This window comes from Rutidosis leptorrhynchoides, chromosome 4 (genome assembly GCF_046630445.1).
Source record: "Rutidosis leptorrhynchoides isolate AG116_Rl617_1_P2 chromosome 4, CSIRO_AGI_Rlap_v1, whole genome shotgun sequence".
Lineage (NCBI taxonomy): Eukaryota > Viridiplantae > Streptophyta > Magnoliopsida > Asterales > Asteraceae > Rutidosis > Rutidosis leptorrhynchoides.
This window is the reverse complement of record NC_092336.1, coordinates 78,287,755-78,314,711: the sequence shown is the minus strand read 5'-3', so window position 1 is coordinate 78,314,711 and position 26,957 is coordinate 78,287,755. Positions and strand designations below refer to the sequence as shown.

At 34.5% G+C, this 26,957-nt stretch overlaps 1 protein-coding gene across 1 annotated transcript in view; it reads left to right on the top strand.

The window, feature by feature from the left end:
- Nucleotides 1–477: 477 nt before the first annotated feature.
- LOC139840751 (ATPase family AAA domain-containing protein At1g05910-like) overlaps nucleotides 478–26,957 on the top strand; it is a 32,304-nt gene continuing 5,824 nt past the window's right edge. The window contains exons 1-8 of the mRNA XM_071831000.1: nucleotides 478–529; nucleotides 746–1,309; nucleotides 1,472–1,514; nucleotides 1,639–1,848; nucleotides 2,798–2,800; nucleotides 6,565–6,597; nucleotides 6,760–6,946; nucleotides 7,013–7,052. Of these exons, the coding sequence (XP_071687101.1) occupies nucleotides 478–529; nucleotides 746–1,309; nucleotides 1,472–1,514; nucleotides 1,639–1,848; nucleotides 2,798–2,800; nucleotides 6,565–6,597; nucleotides 6,760–6,946; nucleotides 7,013–7,052 (1,132 nt within the window). The remainder of the gene's footprint in view (nucleotides 530–745; nucleotides 1,310–1,471; nucleotides 1,515–1,638; nucleotides 1,849–2,797; nucleotides 2,801–6,564; nucleotides 6,598–6,759; nucleotides 6,947–7,012; nucleotides 7,053–26,957) is intronic.

The window sequence follows — 26,957 nt, the reverse complement described above, 5'->3', positions numbered from 1 at the left end:
ATATACTTACGCACACTTAATTGTGGTAATTTCATTGTGGTAATTGTTTGTTAAATTGTAGATCAGTAGATGTAATGTTGACTTATGATGATTTATATATAATGCTAGGGTTTTAGAATTAAGTCTGCTGCTGGATTACTTTCAGTTCATAAGTTTAGGTTAAATTTTAGGAATTTAGAGGAATGTGTTTTGTAGCAATTTATACACACACATACACATCAGTGTTTGAATATTTTCATGAATGGTAGGGGTAGTCTAAATGTATGATGATTTTATATAAGTGTAGGGGTTTTGTATCAGAAATGGAACTGAACGAACTCCAATTTACAAGTGTAGGTTTAATTTTAGGGCTTTGGAGGAATGTGTTTTGTAGGAGTTTTATAATGCTATTCGATCTCGTAAGTTAACTAGTAACAGCGCGTTCACTGCTTGGATAAAAAGCAGACACCTAGTACGGTATCGATGATTCTGATAACCATGAGAGTTATGATTAACTATTTTAGCTTATTTGTTCTGTTTATGTATTTGTGTATCTCTATCTTGTTAACTTGTATAGATACAAGCTAGATAATCCTGATATATCATAATTGCTTCAACGCATTTTGGTTTTGAGAGACAGTTGTTTAGTTAAATCTAATCATGTATATCAAATCAAATTACCCATTATATTTTACACCTTTTAATTATTGTTCTCATGCTGTCAGATTATAGATATAACCTTGTTAGTTAATAATACTCATAATAGACAGACTTTCAGTATCATTCTCTTTGGCTAACTTAGCTTCTGGTGTTCAAACCGCAGGGCCCAGTTCCAAGGGAGGGGCTGACATTCAGCCATTACAGGTTGATGGGAGTGTTAGTTTTGATGATATAGGCGGGCTTTCAGGATATATTGATGCACTAAAAGAAATGGTCTTTTTTCCTTTACTCTATCCTGACTTTTTTGCCAGTTACCATATTACCCCTCCAAGAGGAGTGTTGCTATGTAGGACCCCTGGCACTGGGAAAACAGTCATTGCACGAGCATTAGCTTGTGTGGCCTCAAAGGCAGGGCAGAAAATAAGTTTCTATATGAGGAAAGGTGCTGATGTGCTTAGCAAATGGGTAGGTGAGGCTGAAAGACAACTGAAGATGCTTTTTGAAGAAGCACAAAAGAATCAGCCATCGATAATATTTTTCGATGAAATAGATGGCCTTGCTCCTATTAGGTCAATCAAACACGAACAGATTCATAACTCAATTGTTTCAACTCTGCTTGCTTTAATGGACGGTCTTGATTCACGGGGACAAGTGGTTTTAGTTGGTTCATGTATTTGGTGAAGCAAGAAGAACTACACCTTCAATACTGTATATACCTTAATTTCAACTTTGGTGGGAAAATGTAGGTGCGCGTATCTACACAATCTTAGTTTCATATTGTTATCATTTCATCTTATTAAATTGAAATGTTTGCTCGATAATGTCTGACTAGCGGTTGGCTTTAGCAGGGGCACATTCTTGATGTACTATGATCGGTATTTTTGACCACTGACATTCTAAATGATTGACTGCTTTTTATATGCTCGTAATATTATCAATTCCCGATTCTTAAGTTCATGGTACATAATAATAATAATTTCTTATATGTATCTATTACAGTTATCAGATTGACAAACCTGTAATGGAGGATAGAAGTACCTTTTTCGACCGTTTGATTGAAGCTGTGTTGTCAATACCTTCAGAGGGAGCCTCAAAAAAGTCCCAAAAAGCATCTACTATTCATGAACTCGGTAAGGCACCAAAAATAGACACTGGTCCTAAGATCTCTGAACTGAAAGCTAAAGCTGAAGCTGAAGGTCATTCTTTGTAGTGACCCGAACTTTTCCATGATTATATATTAAATGAAAACTATATTTGCATGATTAAATGTTTCCAACATGTTAAGCAATCAAACTTGTTAAGACTTAATTAATTGAAATGAGTTTATGTAGACAATTGACCACCCCGTTTGCCTGATGATTCACGAACGTCATAACTTGTGATAATTATATAATCGTTTTATTTTTTTATGATGTAAGTTTTTATTTTATATATTATATATATATATATATATATATATATATATATATATATATATATATATATATATATATATAAGAAGATATACAATTAAATCAAAGATGTACAAATAAAACACTATTTGCTACATTAAAACACTATTTGCTACAGTAAATTTTCGCTTGCTACAGTAAAATACTATTTGCTACAGTAAAAACTATTTGCTGCAGTTAAATACTATTTATTACGGTAAAAATACTATTTGCTACAGTAAACACTATTTACTACAGTCACTATTTACTCGTATTCAATCTGTATTCATACTCGTACAATACACAACTTCTAAATGTATATACTATTGGTATATACACTTCAATGATCAGCTCTTAGCAGCCTTGGTGAGTCACCTAAACATGTGGGAACCATCATTTAATATCTAGCATGAAATATCTAACAAAAATACAAACTAATGGAGCCTATATCACAAGTGCTCATTCACGTTTTTCTTCACCAACCATAAACACATTTTCATTCCAACTTTTATGCATCAAATTACTCTCTCTCAATTCCTCTCTTATTGTTCTAAGTGTTCTTCATCATTTTCTTCATAATCTAGCTCAATCTAGTTAACCTAGATCAACATACAAAACAACTACTCAAGAACACTTTATAAACACTTTCAAGTTTACAAGTCTACTTCCAAGCTTTCTAATCCATTCCAAGTAATCATCTAAAATCAAGGAACCTTTGTTATTTACAGTAGGTTATCTTTTTAATTCAAGGTAATACTCATATTCAAACTTTGATTCAATTTCTATAACTATAACAATCTTAATTCGAGTAGAAATCTTACTTGAATTTGTTTTCGTGACATGATTCTAATTCAAGAACTTCCAAGCCATCGAAGATCCTTTGAAGCTTGTGTCGACCCGAAAATTTTCGACCAAATTTAAATTTTAAATTTATATGATTTTGACCGACGATTCATGAACAAATATTTGTAACTAGACATGAATATATATATATATATATATATATATATATATATATATATATATATATATATATATATATATATATATATATATATATATATATATATATATATATTATAATGTGATAAAAATATAATAATAACTTAGTCATAAAACGTTTAAATTTAAATTAATATTATTATATATATATTAGGACGATGATTTTAGGAAGCAAATGACCATAACACTCAAAAGTATAAGTTACATTTTAATTAGTATACTCATTGGTGAAATAAGTCTAATTATTGATAAAGGTACATCTCGCGAAACGTAAAGTACAAGTTTTCTACGCGTACGAAAATGCGTTCGAAAAACCGGAACTGGTACTTGAGTCGAGGGTCAATGTACTACACATCGGTGTAAAAATTACAAATCAACTATGCACGAGAATATAATATAATATTTAATTAATTCTAAAGATTAAATATATTATATATTAAATAATATATATATATATATATATATATATATATATATATATATATATATATATATTATGTCGATAGAAGAATTTGTGGATGGTGAGCTATATTACAAGGCCATGCGATCGCATGGCCACACATACTAATTCCCATGCTATCGCATGGCAGGGTTGGTAAGGCCAGGTCTATAAATTGATTGAATTCTCGCGCAGTTTTTCACATTCTATCTCTCTGATCTATATCATACTCCGTAATATTTATTAAATTATTATCATTATTATTATTATTAATATAATTAAGATTAATATTATTATTAATATTATTATTATTGTTATTATTATTATTAGTATTATACATAAAATACTACGACGAAGTCATGAGCGAATTATTTCAAAGGGGTTTCGAGCGGGATAGAGTTAAGGAAATTATGGGTTATAGCTATGGAGGTTAGGAGTATTATTCGGGGGTATAGCTCATGAGGTCAATCTAGTGTTTATCATTTCCGTTGCGTCTACGTACCTTCCTGCAATATTGAATCTCAATATTGATACGTGAGCATTCATATCTTATCTTTTATATATTAATAGTGTATCCCTGACTAGTGCTCGAGTATATATGATTATGCATGCTTGTATGATTAATATTATCGTTAGATAGTTTATGATAAATCACGAATTTGATACATATGCTACTGATATAAAGTATATGATATGTATGTTTTTGGAAAGCTGGCGAAAAATTATTAACTTTTCATTTAGAAATCGCGTGATTTCGATGAACGGATTAAAAGATATGGTCAACTGAATTATGTTTGACGCTAATTGAAATTGTGTTTGAAACTGTAAATTAATATTTAAACAACTTGTCTATGAGATTGATAAATTGGATTTTCAAATATTACTAATCGAGTAAATGAATTTCTATATAAAGCACGTCTCGTTTTGTTGAACAATTGTCAAAGTTGACTGTCTTATCATGTTTTAAAGCTTTATAAACACTATAATCTGATTTTACAAGTATTGGAAAGCTATGTGAAATAATAAAATATTTTCGATTGCCATGATAATTCAAATATAATATAGTTCCTGAAATAAATAATATTTTGAGTTTGATAAACTATAAATTCGTTCAATTATCAAGACTTATACTATGATAATAAACATGTATAGATTTAAAGATCATATTGGGTCAAGTTGACTTTTGAGATGACTTTTGTTAACTTTTGCATGTCGATCTCGAGCATTAGGATTGTGATACACTATGACCCGACATATCTTATTAGACATGTATTGACCAACATATGTTCTCTAGGTTGAGATCTACGGTTATTTTGCATTTCGAGTTTCGGTCACATTTCGATGAATGAATATATGTGCTGCTAAGGTGAGTCTTATAGATCCCTTTTTAATTGCTTTTGAAATATATATATTTTTGGGCTGAGAATACATGCAATTTATTTTAAACGCAATGGATACAAGTACATACTAAATTCTACACTAAGTTTAAACCGAAAATCCCTTAGCTTTGGTAACTAGTAACTGCCGGTTATAAGAACTGGAGGGCGCGAGTAGTTGTATATGGATCCATAGGGCTTGATATCCCCGTCCGAGCTAGAGCGCGAGCTAGAGCGCTAGCTTTTTTACGGACGTATGCTATTTGAGACGCGCACACTTTGGTTTGCGTGTATTATTAAGATGATTATAGAAAGGGTACAAATTATATATACGTTAAGTTTAGTTACCAGGGTGCTCAATTTCGTAGAATATTTTGATCAACGTTTCTGGATGAAACAACTGAAAACTTGTGATACACCTTTATATACAGATTATGCGCAACATTAAAACTATGAACTCACCAACCTTTGTGTTGACATTTTAAGCATGTTTATTCTCGGGTTAATAGAAGTCTTCCGCTGTTTGCTTATACGTTATACAAGATATGTTCATGGAGTCATACATGCTTTATTCGAGAAAACTTTGCATTCACAAAATCATCACCATGTATCTTATTTTGACTGCATTGTCAATGGATGTATTATGGTAAACTATTATATACGGTGATTGTCTATACGTAGAGATCATCAGACGTCGAAAACCTTGGATTTATATATTCATTTATGGTGTGCCTTTTCAAAAGAATGCAATGTTTACAAAATGTATCATATAGAGGTCAAAATCTCACTACGAAATCAATGAATGATGTATTCGTCCAAGTGGATTTGGACGGGTCATCACAAAGCTCAAGTTTATTTTTCATCTTTTCCAGTAGGTTTACCTACTACACTTGAGGTAGCAATGATGTTCATAACATCATTCGATTCATATATATAAACTATCTTATTCGAAGATTATAACTTGTAATTACTAGAACATAGTTTAGTTAATTCTAAACTTGTTCGCAAACAAAGTTAATCCTTCTAACTTAACTTTTAAAATCAACTGAACACATGTTCTATATCTATATGATATGCTAACTTAATGATTTAAAACCTGAAAACACGGAGAACACCGTAAAATCAGATATACGCCGTCGTAGTAAAACCGGGGGCCATTTTGGGTTAGATAATTAAAAACTATGATAAACTTTGATTTAAAAGTTATTCTTATGGGAAAATAATTTTTCTTATGAACATGAAACTATATCCAAAAATCATGGTTAAACTCAAAGTGGAATTGGAGCTTCCGCTGATTATTATTGATAAGCATGTTTATTCTCAGGTGATTATTAAGAGCTTCCGCTGTTGCATGCTAAATTAAGGACAAGAATTGGAGTCAGCATGCTTGTAAAATATTGTTTAAAAACTGCATTCGGAGATTTAAATCGATGTGTAATATTATTGTAAACCATTATGTAATGGTCGTCTGTAAAACTTTATATTTTAGATTATCATTACTTGATAATCTAAGTTATGCTTTTAAACCTTTATCGATAAAATAAAGGTGATGGTTTGTTTTTAAAATCGAATGCAGTCTTTGAAAAACGTCTCATATAGAGATCAAAACCTCGCAACGAAACCAATAAATATGAAACGTTTATAATCGATATGAACGAGACATTTCATTCTTTGGCAGATTGAGAATGTGTCTACGTGATGTTTGCAACCGGTAATTTTCCATGATCAAATGTATTATTATCATGCCATTATATACATACTAGATGCCTATTATCACATTGATGGTTGTCACACATTCATGCAAAATTACATTATCATTGACACTTGTGTCAGAAACATACTTGATTAACTAGAATTGTATTTCCTGGTGCAAGGTTTTATATGATAAGCGTTTCAGTGCGTTTCATTACCCCGTGTTAGATGAAGATGCTCCAAACTATCATGCAGTTATACAGAGCCCTATGGATATGTCTACCCTTCTGCAACGTGTTGATAGTGGAAAATACATAACATGCAAAGTGTACTTAGAAGATTTTGATCTCATTTTAGCAAACACAAAGGTACATTTCCCGCTTTCAAACTAGAACATTTTTAACCACTTGTAATAATTTCCTTTGTTCATGCAGATATATAATAGGGATGATTACAACGGAGCTAGGATTGTCAGTTGCAACATCCTAGTGTCGGGCCTAGGTGAAATTACCTATTTGTCCTTTTTGCGTATTAAAATGTGTTTTAGTGAAATAATTAATTATTGAGTGTATTTAATTAATTATTAAGTTCAATGAGTGCGTTTTGTGACAAGGGTCACAGAGATATTTTATTTATTAAATTTAGACTTCGTTTAGACTCCCTACTGTGGTGGGTTTCGTTTCTGAAAACAGGGAAATACCTGTGTTTTATCGGATAAGTGATTTAATAACCATTAAATAAACAAAAACCGCCTACCCCTTGTTTTATATTACTGTACGTGGTTTTTCTTCTCCTTTTTCTTGTTTCAATCACGACACACACACACATACATGAACTAAACCCTAAGTTTTGATTAATTGAAGATGATGATAAATTACAAGCTTTAATCTATGAATTCTTGCTTCTCTAACAAGGTTTGTCTTCCCATTTTTGCTCTTTAATTCTTGCTTTTAGGGTTTATACAAGTTTTTTTTAGAAAAAGATGCATTTGTGCTTGAATCTTTGAATTTGGTGATGAATTAGTGATAAATTGTTAGTTATTGATTGTATAATTGCTAGAAATTGTTATGGATTTGATTTAGTTTCAAAAGCTAGCAAGAACACCAAAAACATGAACCACCATGGACATGGGAAGCAGCCATGGCTGCTGCTGCTGCTATTTCTGCCCACGGCCACCACGCTGCCGGCGGCAGCAGGTCCACCTGGTGGTGGTGGTGGTTGGCGATGGTGGCTTCCCCGTTGGTTGCCGCTGCTGTTTTCTTCTGTTTCTTGACCAAAGCAGCAGCTATAGCTGCTACTGCTGCTGTTTGACTGCTGAACGCTGCTGCTGGCGGCAGTCGACGGTGGTGGTTGGCAATCGGGCGGTGTTGGTTTGTTGTTTTAGCCCGCGAAAGGTTTCGGTTTACCCGATTGGATCCCGACCCGTTTATATTAATTTGTGGACATTTGGTTTTGTCATTCTATGTGATGACCCGGAAATTTCTGACCAAATTTAAACTTAATCTTTGTATGATTAACATTTCCGATACGATAAGCAAAGTCTGTAAAACTGAATCTCAAAATTTTTGAACTACTTTCATATATTCAAATACCTTTCGGTTGTTCTTGATGATTTGCGAACAATTATATGTATATAGATACATATATATATATATATATATATATATATATATATATATATATATATTATATATATATATATATATATATATATATATATATATATATATATATATATATATATATATACTATAACTTGAAAACGTAACAATGTATTAATTGTTTGATACCGTACATTAAACTTATTGGTTTAAATATTTATTTGAATATATATGATAAGTTGGAATATTAATTGTATGAATAACTTGCGACGTATATTTAAAACGTGTTTATGAATGTTGAAAATATATATTAACTTGGTCATAAAAAGATTTGTTATTATATATATTAACAAATAGCGAGACAATGATTTATAGAAGTAAATGACCAAAATACTCGAATGTTTAAGATACACTTTGAATGATATAGTTTATTGATAATTTAAGATTATATTTTGACAAAGGTACTAGTCACAAAACGTAAATTACGAGTTTTCTAAGCGTACGAAAATGCTTTCGAGAAACCAGAACCGGGACATAAGTCGAGTGACAATGTACGAGTCATCGGAACAAAAATTACAAATCAACTATGCACATGAATTTAATATAATATATAATTAATTATTTAAATTATATATATTATATATATTATATTTAAATATGTCTACAAACAAAACAACAAATGATTGTGAGCTGGATCAGAGGGCCATGCGATCGCATGAGAAATAGGCATAAAACCCATGCGATCGCATGGGGGTCAGAAATCAGAATTCTTCTATAAATTGGACAGTTTGTCGACACTCACACACATATATCTCTCCATCTACGCTCTCTATATTTATTATTATTATTATTATTATTATTATTATTATTATTATTATTATTATTATTATTATTATTATTATAAATCTTATTATTATTATTATTAGTGTTAGTATTATTATTAGTATTATTATACATAAAATACTACGACGAGGTCATGAGCAAGTTATTTTCAAAACAAGCTTTTCGAGCGGGATAGAGCTAAGGAAACTATGGGCTATAGCTATGGAGGTTATGGGTAATGTACGTGGGTATTATTCGCAAGTCTAACCTAGTGTTTATCATCTCTGTTGCGTCTACATACTTTCCCTGCAATATTGAATCACAATATTGATACGTGAGCATTCATATCTTATCTTTTATATATTAATTATGTATCCATGTCTAGTGCTCGAGTATATATATTTATGCATGCTTGTATGCTAAATTTCGTTGTTAAACAGTTTATAATAAATCACGAATTAAATACATATATTACTGGTAAAAGGTATATGATATATATGTTTTTGGAAAGCTGGCGAAAAATCAATAACTTTTCATTTAGAAATCGCGTAATTTCGATGAACGAATTAAAGGATATGGTCAACTGAATTATGATTGACGTTAATTGGAATTGCTTTTGAATCTGCAATTAATATTTAAACAACTTGTTTGTAAGATTGATAAATTGAATTTTTGAATATTACCAACCGAGTAAATGAATCCTTATATAAGGTACGTCTCGTTTTGTTGAACTATTGCCAAAATTAACTTTTTGAAACGACTTTGGATAACTTTTGTATGTCGATCTCGAGCATTAGGATTGTGATACACTATGACCTGACCTAGCTTGATAGACATTTATTGACCAACATATGTTCTTTAGGTTGAGATCTACGGTTATTTGGTAATCCGAGTTTCGGTCACATTTTGGTAAACGACTTTATATGCTGCTAAGGTGAGTTTCATTTGCTCCCTTTTTAATTGTTTTTGCAATATATATTTTTGGGCTGAGAATACATGCACTTTATTTTAAACGCAATGGATACAAGTACATACTAAATTCTACACTGAGTTTGAACCGAAAATCCCTTAGCTTTGGTAACTAGTAACTGCCGGTTATAAGAACTGGTGGGCGCTAGTAGTTATATATGGATCCATAGGGCTTGACATCCCCGTCTGTTCCAGGTATAGAAACCCTAGCCTGAACTATAAAACAGACGTATGCTATTTGAGTTTAGTACACGTTGGTTTGTGTGTATTGTACATGTTGGTTGCGTGTATTGTACATATTGGTTGAATGTTTGTTAAAACAGGGGTACTTATTATAACGTTAAAGCTTAGTTACCAGGGTGCTCAATCTTGTAGAATATTTTGATAAACATTTCTGGATGAAACAACTGAAATCTTGTGATCCACCTTTATATACAGATTATGTGAAACACTAAAACTATGAACTCACCAACCTTTGTGTTGACACTTGTTAGGATGTTTATTCTCAGGTTCCCTAGAAGTCTTCCGTTGTTTGCTTATATGTTAGACAAGCTATGTGCATGGAGTCTTACATGGCATATTTTTCAAGGAAACGTTGCATTCACCAAATCATCACCATGTATCTTATTTTGACTGCATTATCAACGGAACTACTATTGTAAACTATTAATTACGGTGATTGTCTATATGTAGAAATCATCAGATGTCGAAAACCTTTGATTTAAATATTCATTTATGGTGTGCCTTTTCAAAAGAATGCAATGTTTACAAAACGTATCATATAGAGGTCAAATACCTCGTAATGAAATTGATGAATGACGTGTTTGTCCATATAGATTTGGAGCGATCGTCACAGTTGGTATCAGAGCGTTGGTCCTAGTGAACCAGGTCTTGCATGAGTGTGTCTAACTGATAGTTGTTAAGATGCATTAGTAAGTCTGGACTTCGACCGTGTCTACATGTTAAAAGTTTTGCTTATCATTTCTTGTCGGAAATTACATGCTTATCATTCTTTAGTCTAGACACGTTTTCCTGCATTTATTGCATAAATAGTGTATAGACGAAAATTCATATCTTAGCGTATCTGTTACTGTAAACTTTTCCTGACACCTTTCGAAAATTTCTCCGTGATTTATGGAATTTGGTATTATATATACATACGTAAATTATGTATTGAAGAATACCAAACTAAATTCTATAATCTAATTCATATCAAAAATCATCTCCCTAATTATACAAGATGGATCCCGTATCTAGTTCAAATTCCTTAAACTCCGACAGCTATTCCGATATGGATATTCACCTGAATTCCGAAGATAGTATAACCGGAATGGATCAACCAATCAGCCATCACCTATTCTGGATGAATTGGGGATGGGTTCGTAGCCTGCTTAGTCATTGGAGACAAGAAGAAGGTGATCCCTTCCATCCACCACATTGCCCTCTTGGCGAAGAACCTGAAGCACTTACCGGCGAACCTGTTCGTAATACCATTTTCTCTCTCATTTCCAGAGTATCTAGTCATGATTATATACTATCTCACATTCTAAATCTTATTCGTCCGCTCGTCCAAACCGACAATCATCCCGGTGTAATAGAAGAAGTCAACGAGCTTCGCGCTCGGGTAGTGACTTTAGAGAATATGGTGCAAGGGTTAAAAGCACCAGCAGCATCACCGGCATCAATAGTACCACCATCATCAACACCAACAGTATCATTACCACCACCAACAACAACATCCACATCCCACACCTCAACATCACAATCTGTACCTCGAACATCAACGTCATACGCATCATAAATACCAAGGAATACCAACAACAACAAACGATGAAGTATTGACTCATAACTTCATCAAAGAAATATTCTGCAGAGAATATGTAGTTTCTAAAAGTTTTAGAGATTATATATTCTAGTCTTAGTCGAAAACCATATGAGATTAATATTATGTTAACTCATTAAATCTATGATTACATCTAAGGAAACTATATATATAGGTATATTTTCATAAAGATTGTAATTAAGAAAATTATTTTGTACAAACTGTTAATGGTGAGAATATTTTAACGGGTAGGTAATACCCGAGGGATATATAAATTCACAATTAATATGTTACATTCTTCGATTCTGATTCAACAAATCATCAACTATACTCACTACTTTCACAACAATATATATTCTTTTATAAAAATCAAAGCAACCATCCTCATCCAAATTTGATTACATATTTTGATTTTGACAAATCAAAATCCAAGTCAAGATTTAACAAAAGACATCATTCTTAGATTCCTACATCTTTCGAAGCTATACTTTGACTTCAAAACTGTGCTAGAACATCATAGAACCCATAAACGTATTTGTATCATTCAAATTCCTAGAACATCATAAGAATATTAACGATTACAATCTATGTTCAAATCCCTCGAAATTCCTGAAGACACTTCAAATAATGAATCATCGAGATGATGATCCAACCACATGTTACCGCAGTCTTGTACCTGGAAAACCCTCGAAATCAAAGTCATAGTTTAACACGTATCCGTGTCAGACCCTTTGGCATTTATTAGCTAAAATAACTTTTCAATCCCTTTTCAAAATAGACAGTTTTGTCACCACTCCAGCAAATCACCTTCAATTGTTCATTCGAAAAAGCCTTGTTATAATGATTACCCCTTCATCATTGTTACCGGGGAACCTTTCATATTCCACCATATTAGCAGTAAACTTATCAACAACTTCATTGATCATTAAGCCTCTCCGAAAAATCACGATAATTATTCATTGAAACTCTATCAAGTACCCATATACAACTTGTAACAACAATTGTCATACCAACTACTGGGAATTAGCAAATCAGTATTTTGAATTTCGTAGCAATTTTTCGCCAACAGTTATATATATACATATAACGTTTACCTTCAAGACTTACAGACTTCGAATGTGAAGTTTCTGAAAAACACCTTAAATCGCGAACTAGTTCTAGAAATCTTGAAAAATGCTGATGAAGCAGCAAAAACTGTAAACGACCTTAACAGTAAAAAGTTTAATGATAAAGGATAGTGTGCTGGAAAAGCTCAGAAAAAGAGAAAGTTTGGAACTGGAAAACGGATTGAGCAAAGTATGAAGGAGGCTGTGGATAAATCACAAAGACGAAACCTGCCTTCAAAGAATCCAAATGATTCAGTATCTGGTGAAGCCATTAACGAATACCTTGCTTTCGAATCTAAACCCTTGCGGACAATATTCTTCATCATCCTCTGATATTAGAAATTCTAAGATATCATTGTATCTTTCATTATAAATATCCTCCTTATTTCTGGAGATAATTCCATAATCATTCTTATCGGAAATCAATTTTCTCCTTATGATATCTGTGTTACATCATAAAAGAAACTATTTTAGTTTCTAAATTCTGAAACCTTCGAGTTTAAAATATGAATATTTTTGAAGTGGTGTTGGGAGCTGAAGCATGAGTTAGTATAATATAATGACACTTGATCAATGTGATTATATTACAGTAAGTCATGCTGAGTTTCTAAATGGAACGTGATGATTCACAGATCATAACGTCATCATGTGCTATGTCATACGACTCTTGTATTCTAGTTAATCTCTAAAATATCAAGAAAATATTTCTTGATGATTCTGTCTTTTCCAGGGTATTCTGGTAATTTAACAAATCAAGATCGTGCCATTACCATTTTCTTCTTAGAACATTAACAATGTTCATTCTGAAATTCATATCTGCGAATTCTGGACCATTACAAGCAATGCTTAGTCACAAGAAGAAGAAACGAAGGGACAAAACTCCGAAATAGAAATTGGGGTATAAATCGCAGCAAATAAAAGAAAGCATTAACTGGGGATGACAATAATTATAGAAAACAGAAGCAGGAACTTTGAAATATAAGGGAGAATATAAAGCCCGATAACAACACATAAATTACAAACCGTGTATATCAATGTTTATCGCAACATAAAGACACGGAAGAATTAAAAGCACTATAACCCCAAGGGCAAAGTAGAAGTAAGCAGATTCCTCCGGTGGTAGATGAAAAAGAAGAATGACAGATATGAAAGTTAGGAGTATATCAAGAATCAGAACTGGATGAAGCATTTTTCACAATCTTTTGAAAATAAGAAATGAGGAAGAAGATGCAAGAGTGATGAAAATAATGAAACGGAAGAGTTCAATTTATAGCGAAATATCAAACATAGCAATCGAGGCAAATTACGCATTTAATCAAAAGAAATCTTAATTTTCTTAAATTACGAAGAATCAAATCTTATTTAGATTATGAAGATTTTCTATTCCTTAAATTACGGAAATCAATCGTTAATACGTCAAGAGTTAAGACGAATCTCTATTCTTCATTTCACTCTTTTACGATAACTTCTTTCATACGCTTCGAATAATCGGATTGTTTTATCCATATTATTCAACGGTGATAAAACTCTATTTATCAATACATATACGTCATGAAAACATTTTTATTGTTAGTCATGACGACCTCACTAAAATTTCGGGACGAAATTTCTTTAACGGGTAGGTACTGTGATGACCCGGAAATTTCTGACCAAATTTAAACTTAATCTTTGTATGATTAACATTTTCGATACGATAAGCAAAGTCTGTAAAACTGAATCTCAAAATTTTTGAACTACTTTCATATATTCAAATACCTTTCGGTTGTTCTTGACGATTTGCGAACAATTATATGTATATAGATACATATATATATATATATATACTATAACTTGAAAACGTAACAATGTATTAATTGTTTGATACCGTACATTAAACTTATTGGTTTAAATATTTATTTGAATGTATATGATAAGTTGGAATATTAATTGTATGAATAACTTGCGACGTATATTTAAAACGTGTTTATGAATGTTGAAAATATATATTAACTTGGTCATAAAACGATTTGTTATTATATATATATTAACAAATAGTGAGACAATGATTTATAGAAGTAAATGACCAAAACACTCGAAAGTTTAAGATACACTTTGAATGATATAGTTTATTGATAATTTAAGATTATATTTTGACAAAGGTACGAGTCACAAAACGTAAATTGCGAGTTTTCTAAGCGTACGAAAATGCGTTCAAGAAACCGAAACCGGGACATAAGTCGAGTGACAACGTACGAGTCATCGGAACGAAAATTACAAGTCAACTATGCACATGAATTTAATTTAATATATAATTAATTATTTAAATTATATATATTATATATATTATATTTAAATATGTCGACAAATAAAACAACAAATGATTGTGAGCTGGATCAGAGGGCCATGCGATCGCATGAGAAATAGGCATAAAACCCAGGCGATCGCATGAGGGTCAGAAATCAGAATTCTTCTATAAATTGGACAGTTTGTCGACACTCACACACATATATCTCTCCATCTATGCTCTCTATATTTATTATTATTATTATTATTATTATTATTATTTATTATTATTATTATTATTATTATTATTATTATTATTATAATTATTATATTATAAATCTTATTATTATTATTAGTAGTGTTAGTATTATTATTAGTATTATTATACATAAAATACTACGACGAGGTCATGAGCAAGTTATTTTCAAAACAAGCTTTTCGAGCGGGATAGAGCTAAGGAAACTATGGGCTATAGCTATGGAGGTTATGGGTAATGTACGTGGGTATTATTCGCAAGTCTAACCTAGTGTTTATCATCTCTGTTGCGTCTACATACTTTTCCTGCAATATTGAATCACAATATTGATACGTGAGCATTCATATCTTATCTTTTATATATTAATTGTGTATCCATGTCTAGTGCTCGAGTATATATATTTATGCATGCTTGTATGCTAAATTTCGTCGTTAAACAGTTTATAATGAATCACGAATTAAATACATATATTACTGGTAAAAGGTATATGATATACATGTTTTTGGAAAGCTGGCTGTAACGACCCGTCAAAATCGCTATTGACGTGGCACGTTAATCATTGATTCCACAGTGAGGTTTTGACCTCTATATGATACGTTTTGATAAAATATTGCATTCATTAAAATAAGTGACTTTCTAAACATAGAAAGGTATAAACATGTGGGCGAGTGCTTAGGTATAAGCAAAACCCCAAAATACATAAGTCTTTAATTTACAGGTTGACATCACAGTCCAATTATTTACTCCATCCGTCCCATTACAAGTGTCCACTTACTTTTTGCACACAGTTTTAGGAAATCCCACTAACTCCATTCTCCACCAATCAGAAATCTTCTCTCTCAAGAATAACCTCTTCTCATTGGTTGAAATACAAAGTGGACACTTGAAGTGGGACATCCCAAAATAGAAATGTGGACACTTGTGGTGGGACGGAGGTAGTATTACACAACGCAGTTTTATTTTGAATGCAATAAACTTTGTACAAAGCATGAGAGACTCCATGCAGGCAACAAACACATCACAGAGGAAGCAGTCTAAGGATCTGAAAATAAAACATTTTTGTAAAAAGTCAACACGAATGTTGGTGAGTTATAGGTTTAATTGCTCGAGTCATAAGTATATAAAGATAGACCACAAGATTTCATTAAAACTTTATCAATAGATTCTACGTAACAGAACACCCTGGTAACTAAACTTAACGCTATAATGATAATTACCTCATTCGTTTTAATACACGCAAACCAACGTGTCATAAAATCAAATAACATACGTCCGTTAAAAGGCTAGCGCTCTAGCTCGGACGGGGATGTCAAGCCCTATGGATCCATATACAATTATTCGCGCCCACCAGTCCATATCCTATGTACTGGCAGCTACTAGTTACCAAAGCTAAGGAATTTTCGATTTAACTCAGTGTAGAATTTAGTATGTACTTGTGTCTTATTGCGTTTAAAATAAATTGCATGTATTCTCAGCCCAAAAATATTTAAAGTATTTAAAAAGGGAGACTATAAACTCACAGTTCAATATTGAGACTCAATATTGTAGGCAAATTGTGTAGACGTAATGATGGTAGACGACTGTATGGTTGGCCTTGGATTCAAGAACAATACCCCGAACAATACCCAATATTTCCTTAGCTTAAAGCGGTTTGAAACCCGAATTAAAACACCCTCGAATATACTTTATTATTATTAAACTTAAAATTATAATTATAATTATAATTATAATTATAATATAAATATAAATATAAATATAGAGTGAAAAAAAATTGTGTGAATACTTCGTCGAGTAAACTGCCTTTTATAGGCATGTTTCCTGATTTTGGTCCCCATGCGATCGCATGAGTTTTCAGTGTTTTTTCCATGCGATCGCATGGCTAGGCTGGACAACTCATTTCTGCTTGTTTTCTAGTTCGTCGACATCAAATAGTGTCTACTGTAGCAAATAGTGTTTACTGTAGCAAAGACAGTTTCACTGTAGCAAATAGTGTTTTACTGTAGCAAAGTCAGTTTCACTGTAGCTATAGCTGCTACTGCTGCTGTTTGACTGCTGACCGCCGCTGTTGGCGGCAGCCGGCGGTGGTGGTTGGCAGTCGGACGGTGGTGGTTTGTTGTTTTGGCCCGCGAAAGGTTTCGGTTTACCCGATTGGATCCCGACCCGTTTATATTAATTTGTGGACATTTGGTTTTGTCATTCTAATACCCATTTTATTAGTTTAATTTGGGTTGTAATTTATTAAAGTGGGCTTTTTGTGCGAAATGCGCGGGTTGCTTGATTTCGAACCGTTCATGTTAAATTAGGAATAACTCGATTTTGCCCGTTTTAGTCTCGATTCAATGGTTAATTTTTATTTGGGTCGAAATTGGTATAAGTGTACCTAGTGTGTAGATTGTTGTTGTTACTCGTGACTCGATGTATATAAGTGTGCATTTTGTAAAAATTACCGTTATTAGTCCATAACCCATTTTTAGTGGTAATTGGGTTGTTATTGTATAAATGAACTTTTTGGGTGGATTGCTTGTTTACTAACGACTTGTTTCTATGACCTTTGTGAACTTGCAAGTCGACCAAAATAATCAGAAATCATAGATTTTGGGGTCGAAACCCGGATGGACAGCAGCTTCTGCTGCTACTGTTTTGCTACAACATTTTGTAATTGCTGTTGCAGCCCGTTTTGCTGCTGTTCGCAGCCGTGGTGCGCAACTAGTTTGCCCGTATCTTTGTTTTGTGGTTCATGTGTGTTGTTTGATCGCTCGTGTTGCTCATGACCCGCTCGTTTGGACATGTTTAGTGTATATATATATAATATATCCGTAAGTGTGTATATATTTATACAAATATATACAAGTGCATGTTATATTGTGATATATATATATATATATATATATATATATATATATATATATATATATATATATGTGTGTGTGTGTGTGTGTGTGTGTGTGTGTGTATATATATATATATATATATTGTTACGATGAGGCATGATTCGTATATACATGTTTATATATATATTTATATATGCATATTGTATAAAGTGGTAGTATTGTATATATGCATATATAGTGAAATATTGTTAGTAAATGTGATGTGATTTACTAACTTGTTCAGTATTTCTCAGGTGATACTGACGAGGAGAAGACTCAGTGACATTAGACTACTGAGTTATGTTGGCGATTGGTGAGTGGGTCTATCTAAGGATAGAGTTTGAGTAGCAAGTCGCGCTACTGTCGTTTACTCTATTTTATTAGACCGTGGTTATATCTGATTGCCATGATTAGATATCTGATTGCCATGTTTAGATAATGGTTAACATGTTAATGAATTATTACATGTTGATGATATTGTGTGATATTATGTGCACTGTGTTTGACGCCAGCTGGGCCTGGGGAGGCTGGGGACTCATAACCAAGCCTAGGGAGGTTAGAGTCCGTATGAGGTCAACCGAGCCTGGGAGGTTGGGTCCAAAGGCTACTGATTGTGGAGTATAGTTTGAATGACGCATCCCCTGCGTCCGAATGATTATACTGTGAATCGAGTAGCGAGGACTATCGGTAGACTCTAGCCCGATCAACTAGGAGTCGTGTGCTCGTACAAGCCGCCAATCCTCATATTGTCGTTGTATTTGTTTGTATGCTGTTAGGACGTTAGCATACTTTTATATCGTTGATGGATTGATGCTTAGACTTGATCCGTTAGATAGATTCCATTAACTTAGCAGTTGTGCTAATCCCCCATATTTCCACCCTTGCAGGTTCAGTACGATTGCATGTTAGATACCAGGGTGAAGACGGGATGCGGGATGATATGTTTGACAAGTCGAGACTCTGATTTGGTGTCTTTTGTTAATAGTGTTTTGCTTAATGTAACACATGGTTTTTATATATGTAACGGATTTTAATATTTGATGTGATATTAATGTAATGTAATACAGATGTCGTTTGTATTACGTGTCATATTTTATAAACAGGACTTCCGCTGTGACTTTAAAAAAAATAAAATCAGGGTGTTACAATTGTGGTATCAGAGCGTGGATTTGGCAGCGTGTTCACGAAAGTGACATGTTCCCAAATCGTGTGTCGAGTCAAACATATCTTGGGGGATGGGTTAAGTGAATGAGATAGGTATAACGGCATTAGTTTTTTTAATTGCTAACCAGTGTTGTACAAAGACTTGGTGTGAGATGTTGTGCAGTACAGGTATGGCTGATAGTGACAGTGACGTTGTGACCCCCAACGCCCTTGGAACAGTTAGAGCTTCAGAGTATACAGATGTGTATCAGGTAAAGAATCTGAGAAACAGATGTCATGGTTGTAAGGACTGATGTCTTGGTTGTAAGGTCAGTTACCAAGGGTTTCCACTAAGGTTATATGATTTAAATATGAGTTAGAATAGTAAGTGCAGGTGGACGCAAGTATTGTACCTTTGGATCAGACGGTTAGATAGTGTTGGGCGGGTGTTCAGTTTTGCTTAGGTGAAACTACAGAGGGTAATAAAAAAAATAATAATACGGAAAAAAAGGGGTTCAGTTGTACAGTTGGTAGGTAGTTGACCCCTTAGGTAATGCGGGTTAAAATCATTCAGTATTTAAAGAACTTTTATGGATTTAACCCAGTAGAAGGACCAAGACGGGAAGGTACGAGTTCTATGTGAGTAGGGTGTGATGGGTATGGGTTGCCCTACTTCGCGATACGATTCTTTGACGGTGAAATAGGTGAGTTGTGGTAAGATAGATTAGAAAGTTCAGTTATCATCCTTCAGAGGCAGTTTTGGATGGATAGGTCAGTGTATGGGACACAGAGCATTTCGGTGTTCAACAGATCAGAGGTGGAGTTCTGGGGCGGGGTCTGGGGCACAAATTTCATGAGCTGGGTAACCTTCTGCTCTTGTAGTCCGACAAGAGAGACGAAATCCCACAATGGATACAGTTGGAGCACACCAGATGTTGGCAGAGGCTGGTGATACATATGACGTCTCGGCTAACGGTATGTGTTTATTACACTTTTATGATTTTATTACAGTTGATAATTAGTAGTTGCGTTTAGTAAGTCGTCAATGTGGAAATGTATGATAGTCATATGTTGTTTAATGTAGTGGAAACTGTTTAGATGACCTTAGACTAGTTTCCTGCTTAGTAGTGCATAGTGGCTTAATTTTTGTAATAGGTTGCCATGCTAGTTGAGACAGGATATTTATAATGCGTGCAACCTGTTAACGTGACGTGTTAATATTGTTGTAATAGTGCCTTGCTCTAGGTATTGGATAGCTATCCTGAATGCGATTGGCCTGTTAGTCCAGATTTAGTTTATGTTACTATGCAAGATCCGTTAGTGGGAACCAAGACTTGTAGGAAGTTTTTTCTTTATCATTGGCGGTTAACTGGCGGGACACACGTAGTGCCCGCAGGGACTGTTTTAGAGTCGTAGTTCCCTTATGTCTTGATCAGAGACTTGAGCCTTAATAGTGGCCTTTTTAGACATCATATGTATGGTTAATAGACAGTGACAGAACCAGTAGATGTGACCGGACCAGGGGTATCCATGTATGAATGGACAAGTCACGTAGGACCCGTAGGGTTGTCCTAAGTAACTGACTTCATTCCTTGACCTGATGTGACCTTATGTGTGGTCTTTAGAACGTAAGTGCAGGCTGTTTCCTTGTATTGGTCTCTTAGGTAGGTAGAGACGGACTTTGACTGGACTGAGGATTGAGTTTTGAGTGTGAGTTGACCCTAAGACTAGGGTGAGTGTCCGACTGTGAGTGAGGTTGCGATTAGTATCACTTAAGGATAAATCGATGTAAGTTGATAATACCATGTTCAGGGGTATTGTGACTGTAGAGGATTTATAGAGAAGTGTTGGAATTTATTAGTGTGTTGCGAAAAAAAAAAAAAGGAATAGTTAGGTACATTTGAACAGTGAAAATGTGCCAGGATAGTTGTAATCGGATAACAAATTTAGAAACCCCGAGTTTAGAATATATTTGTTATTAGTAGATTATAACTGTCAGTGATCAGAGTAAATAGACTATGATGGATCGATAGATTCGATTAGGGTCTTGCTATGAAATACCGAAATGGAGATATGATTTGTGATGATGTATTACGCATGGCCAACGACATACATCATGGTAAATCATACAATAGTTTCGGGATTCGGAGGAGATGTAGTGATTGATAGTCTGTTTTGAATTTCGGAAGAATTTTGACCAAAAGCTGATTTTCCTGACTTGGTGCTGATGGATGTAATGTACCTAGACTTTGTGTAATTATTAGTCTAATAGGCTTGGATTGAAGATTCTGATGGAATCTTAACCTAGTCATGACCTTTGAGGAATAACTTTAACGATGTCGGACAAAAGAATTAAGGTTATTTGAGGCAATTAATCATTAGATAATTACTTCCGGTATAGGATGATGGTTATTCTATACTCAGGATTCGTGATTCAACGATTAGATTTTACTTGGAACTGTGTTGGTAAGCGGTTCTACAATTGATGTGTGGACCAGAATTGCAATTCAGTCATTAAATTAGTGAGTGAATATCGACACGATTGAGTGAATTTTGATGAAATTCTTAAACATCAAGATTGAAACATGTATTAAATTACGGAATTTGGGTAATTTAGTTTAATCCGAGTTGACTTAGCGATATTGTAGTGATGAAATTAGCTAAGTTTGTGTGTTCTAAGGTAAATGATAGCCATTAGCAATGTTTTAGACTGAGTTGATTTGGGAAAATTTGATGAACATGACTCGGGGATAACCCCAAATTTTGATTGACAGATATCATGGAGTGGTCATTAGTGGTGACTCGACAGGTTAGTGTGTAAACCTTAGACTTGAGATGGAATTTATGTAGTAATTCGTAAGATTGATGACAGATCAAGTTTGGAATTCGGACGGAATTAAACTTGTTCAGTTATTAAATAGTGACAGGTTTTCAGCATTGAATTACTTTTGTAAGTGGTGTAGACTGTAGGGAACGATTCGGATGTTGTGTAGGGTAAATAAACTTGCCGCTCAGAGTATAGCGGGTCTTGACCCTTGCGGTAGTCTTAGTAGACGGTGTGTTTGACTTTCGGCCTGTGAGTTATCTCTTGACCTACGAGAAATGGACGGAGATTTATAGGGTAACGTAAGACCTGTTTTGATTAAGGTCTAGTTGTGACCCGTTGTGGTGGTTCGTAGCACTCATGACCTTTGTTGACATTGACTGACCGGATTCCGAGGACGGAATCTCTTTAAGGGGGGTAGATTTGTAACATCCTAATGTCGGGCCTAGGTGAAATTACCTATTTGTCCTTTTTGTGTATTAAAATGTGTTTTAGTGAAATAATTAATTATTGAGTGTATTTAATTAATTATTAAGTTCAATGAGTGCGTTTTGTGACAAGGGTCACAGAGATATTTTATTTATTAAATTTGGACTTCGTTTAGACTCCCTACTGTGGTGGGTTTCGTTTCTGAAAACAGGTAAATACCCGTGTTTTATTGGATAAGTGATTTAATAACCATTAAATAAACAAAAACCGCCCAACCCTTGTTTTATATTACTGTACGTGGTTTTTCTTCTCATTTTTCTTGTTTCAATCACGACACACACACACACACATGAACTAAACCCTAAGTTTTGATTAATTGAAGATGATGATAAATTACAAGCTTTAATCTATGAATTCTTGCTTCTCTAACAAGGTTTGTCTTCCCATTTTTGCTCTTTAATTCTTGCTTTTAGGGTTTATACAAGTTTTTTTTAGAAAAAGATGCATTTGTGCTTGAATCTTTGAAATTGGTGATGAATTAGTGATAAATTGTTAGTTATTGTTTGTATAATTGCTAGAAATTGTTATGGATTTGATTTAGTTTCAAAAGCTAGCAAGAACACCAAAAACATGAACCACCATGGACATGGGAAGCAGCCATGGCTGCTGCCGCTGCTGTTTCTGCCCACGGCCACCACGCTGCCGGCGGCAGCAGGTCCACCTGGTGGTGGTGGTTGGCGATGGTGGCTTCCCCATTGGTTGCCGCTGCTGTTTTCTTCTGTTTCTTGACCAAAGCAGCAGCTATAGCTGCTACTGCTGCTGTTTGACTGCTGACCGCCGCTGCTGGCGGCAGCCGGCGGTGGTGGTTGGCAGTCGGGCGGTGGTGGTTTGTTGTTTTGGCCCGCGAAAGGTTTCGGTTTACCCGATTGGATCCCGACCAGTTTATATTAATTTGTGGACATTTGGTTTTGTCATTCTAATACCCATTTTATTAGTTTAATTTCGGTTGTAATTTATTAAAGTGGGCTTTTTGTGCGAAATGCGCGGGTTGTTTAATTTCGAACCGTTCATGTTAAATTAGGAATAACTCGGTTTTGCCCGTTTTAGTCTCGATTCAATGGTTAATTTTTATTTGGGTCGAAATTGGTATAAGTGTACCTAGTGTGTAGATTGTTGTTGTTACTCGTGACTCGATGTGTATAAGTGTGCATTTTGTATAAATTACCGTTATTAGTCCATAACACATTTTTAGTGGTAATTGGGTTGTTATTGTATAAATGGACTTTTTGGGTGGATTGCTTGTTTACTAACGACCTGTTTCTATGACCTTTGTGAACTTGCAAGTCGACCAAAATAATCAGAAATCATAGATTTTGGGGTCGAAACCCGGATGGACAGCAGCTTCTGCTGCTACTGTTTTGCTACAACATTTTGTAGTTGCTGTTGCAGCCCGTTTTGCTGCTGTTCGCAGCCGTGGTGCGCAACTAGTTTGCCCGTATCTTTGTTTTGTGGTTCATGTGTGTTGTTTGATCGCTCGTGTTGCTCATGACCCACTCGTTTGGACATATTTAGTGTATATATATATAATATATCCGTGTGTATATATTTATACAAATATATACAAGTGCATGTTGTATTGTGATATATATATATATATATATATATATATATATATATATATATATATATATATATATATTACGATGAGGCATGATTCGTATATACATGTTTATATATATATTTATATATGCATATTGTATAAAGTGGTTGTATTGTATATATGCATATATAGTGAAATATTGTTAGTAAATGTGATGTGATTTACTAACTTGTTCAGTATTTCTCAGGTGATACTGACGAGGAGAAGACTCAGTGACATTAGACTACTGAGTTTTGCTGGCGATTGGTGAGTGGGTCTATCTAAGGATAGAGTTTGAGTAGCAAGTCGCGCTACTGTCGTTTACTCTATTTTATTAGACCGTGGTTATATCTGATTGCCATGTTTAGATAATGGTTAACATGTTAATGAATTATTACATGATGATATTGTGTGATATTATGTGCACTGTGTTTGACGCCAGCTGGGCCTGGGGAGGCTGGGGACTCATAACCAAGCCTAGGGAGGTTAGAGTCCGTATGAGGTCAACCGAGCCTGGGGAGGTTGGGTCCAAAAGCTACTGATTGTGGAGTATAGTTTGAATGACGCATCCCCTGCTTCCGAATGACTATACTGTGAATCGAGTAGCGGGGACTATCGGTAGACTCTAGCCCGATCAACTAGGAGTCGTGTGCTCGTACAAGCCGCCAATCCTCATATTGTCGTTGTATTTGTTTGTATGCTGTTAGGACGTTAGCATACTTTTATATGGTTGATGGATTGATGCTTAGACTTGATCCGTTAGATAGATTTCATTCACTTAGCAGTTGTGCTAATCCCCCACATTTCCACCCTTGCAGGTTCAGTACGATTGCATGTTAGATACCAGGGTGAAGACGGGATGCGAGATGATATGGTTGACAAGTCCAGACTCTGATTTGGTGTCTTTTGTTAATAGTGTCTTTGCTTAATGTAACACATGATTTTTATATATGTAACGGATTTTAATATTTGATGTGATATTAATGTAATGTAATACAGATGTCGTTTGTATTACGTGTCATATTTTATAAACAGGACTTCCGCTGTGACTTTAAAAAAAAAATCAGGGTGTTACAATTGTGGTATCAGAGCGTGGATTTGGCAGCGTGTTCACGAAAGTGACATGTTCCCAAATCGTGTGTCGAGTCAAACATATCTTGGGGGATGGGTTAAGTGAATGAGATAGGTATAACGGCGTTAGTTTTTTTAATTGCTAACCAGTGTTGTACTAAGATTTGTTGTGAGATGTTGTGCAGTACATGTATGGCTGATAGTGACAGTGACGCTGTGACCCCCAACGCCCTTGGAACAGTTAGAGCTTCAGAGTATACAGATGTGTATCAGGTAAAGAATCTGAGAAACAGATGTCATGGTTGTAAGGACTGATGTCTTGGTGGTAAGGTCAGTTACCAAGGGTTTCCAGTAAGGTTATATGATTTAAATATGAGTTAGAATAGTAAGTGCATGTGGACGCAAGTATTGTACCTTTGGATCAGACGGTTAGATAGTGTTGGGCGGGTGTTCAGTTTTGCTTAGGTGAAACTACAGAGGGTAATAAAAAAATAATAATACGGAAAAAAAGGGGTTCAGTTGTACAGTTGGTAGGTAGTTGACCCCTTAGGTAATGCGGGTTAAAATCATTCAGTATTTAAAGAACTTTTATGGATTTAACCCAGTAAAAGGACCAAGACGGGAAGGTACGAGTTCTATGTGAGTAGGGTGTGATGGGTATGGGTTGCCCTACTTCGCAATACGATTCTTTGACGGTGAAATAAGTGAGTTGTGGTAAGATAGATTAGAAAGTTCAGTTATTATCCTTCAGAGGCAGTTTTGGATGGATAGGTCAGTGTATGGGACACGGAGCATTTCGGTGTTTAACAGATCAGAGGTGGAGTTCTGGGGCGGGGTCTGGGGCACAGATTTCATGAGCTGGGTAACCTTCTGCTCTTGTAGTCCGACAAGAGAGAAGAAATCCCACAGTGGATACAGTTGGAGCACACCAGATGTTGGCAGAGGCTGGTGATACATATGACGTCTCGGCTAACGGTATGTGTTTATTACACTTTTGTGATTTTATTACAGTTGATAATTAGTAGTTGCGTATAGTAAGTCGTCAATGTGGAAATGTATGATAGTCATATGTTGTTTAATGTAGTGGAAACTGTTTAGATGACCTTAGACTAGTTTCCTGCTTAGTAGTGCATAGTGGCTTAATTATTGTAATAGGTTGCCATGCTAGTTGAGACAGGATATTTGTAATGCATGCAACCTGTTGACGTGACGTGTTAATATTGTTGTAATAGTGCCTTGCTCTAGGTATTGGATAGCTATCCTGAATGCGATTGGCCTGTTAGTCCAGATTTAGTTTATGTTACTATGCAAGATCCGTTAGTGGGAACTAAGACTTGTAGGAAGCTTTTTCTTTATCATTGGCTATTAACTGGCGGGACACACGTAGTGCCCGCAGGGACTATTTTAGAGTCGTAGTTCCCTTATGTCTTGATCAGAGACTTGAGCCTTAGTTAGTGGCCTTTTGAGACATCATATGTATGGTTAATAGACAGTGACAGAACCAGTAGATGTGACCGGACCAGGGGTATCCATGTATGAATGGACAAGTCATATAGGACCCGTAG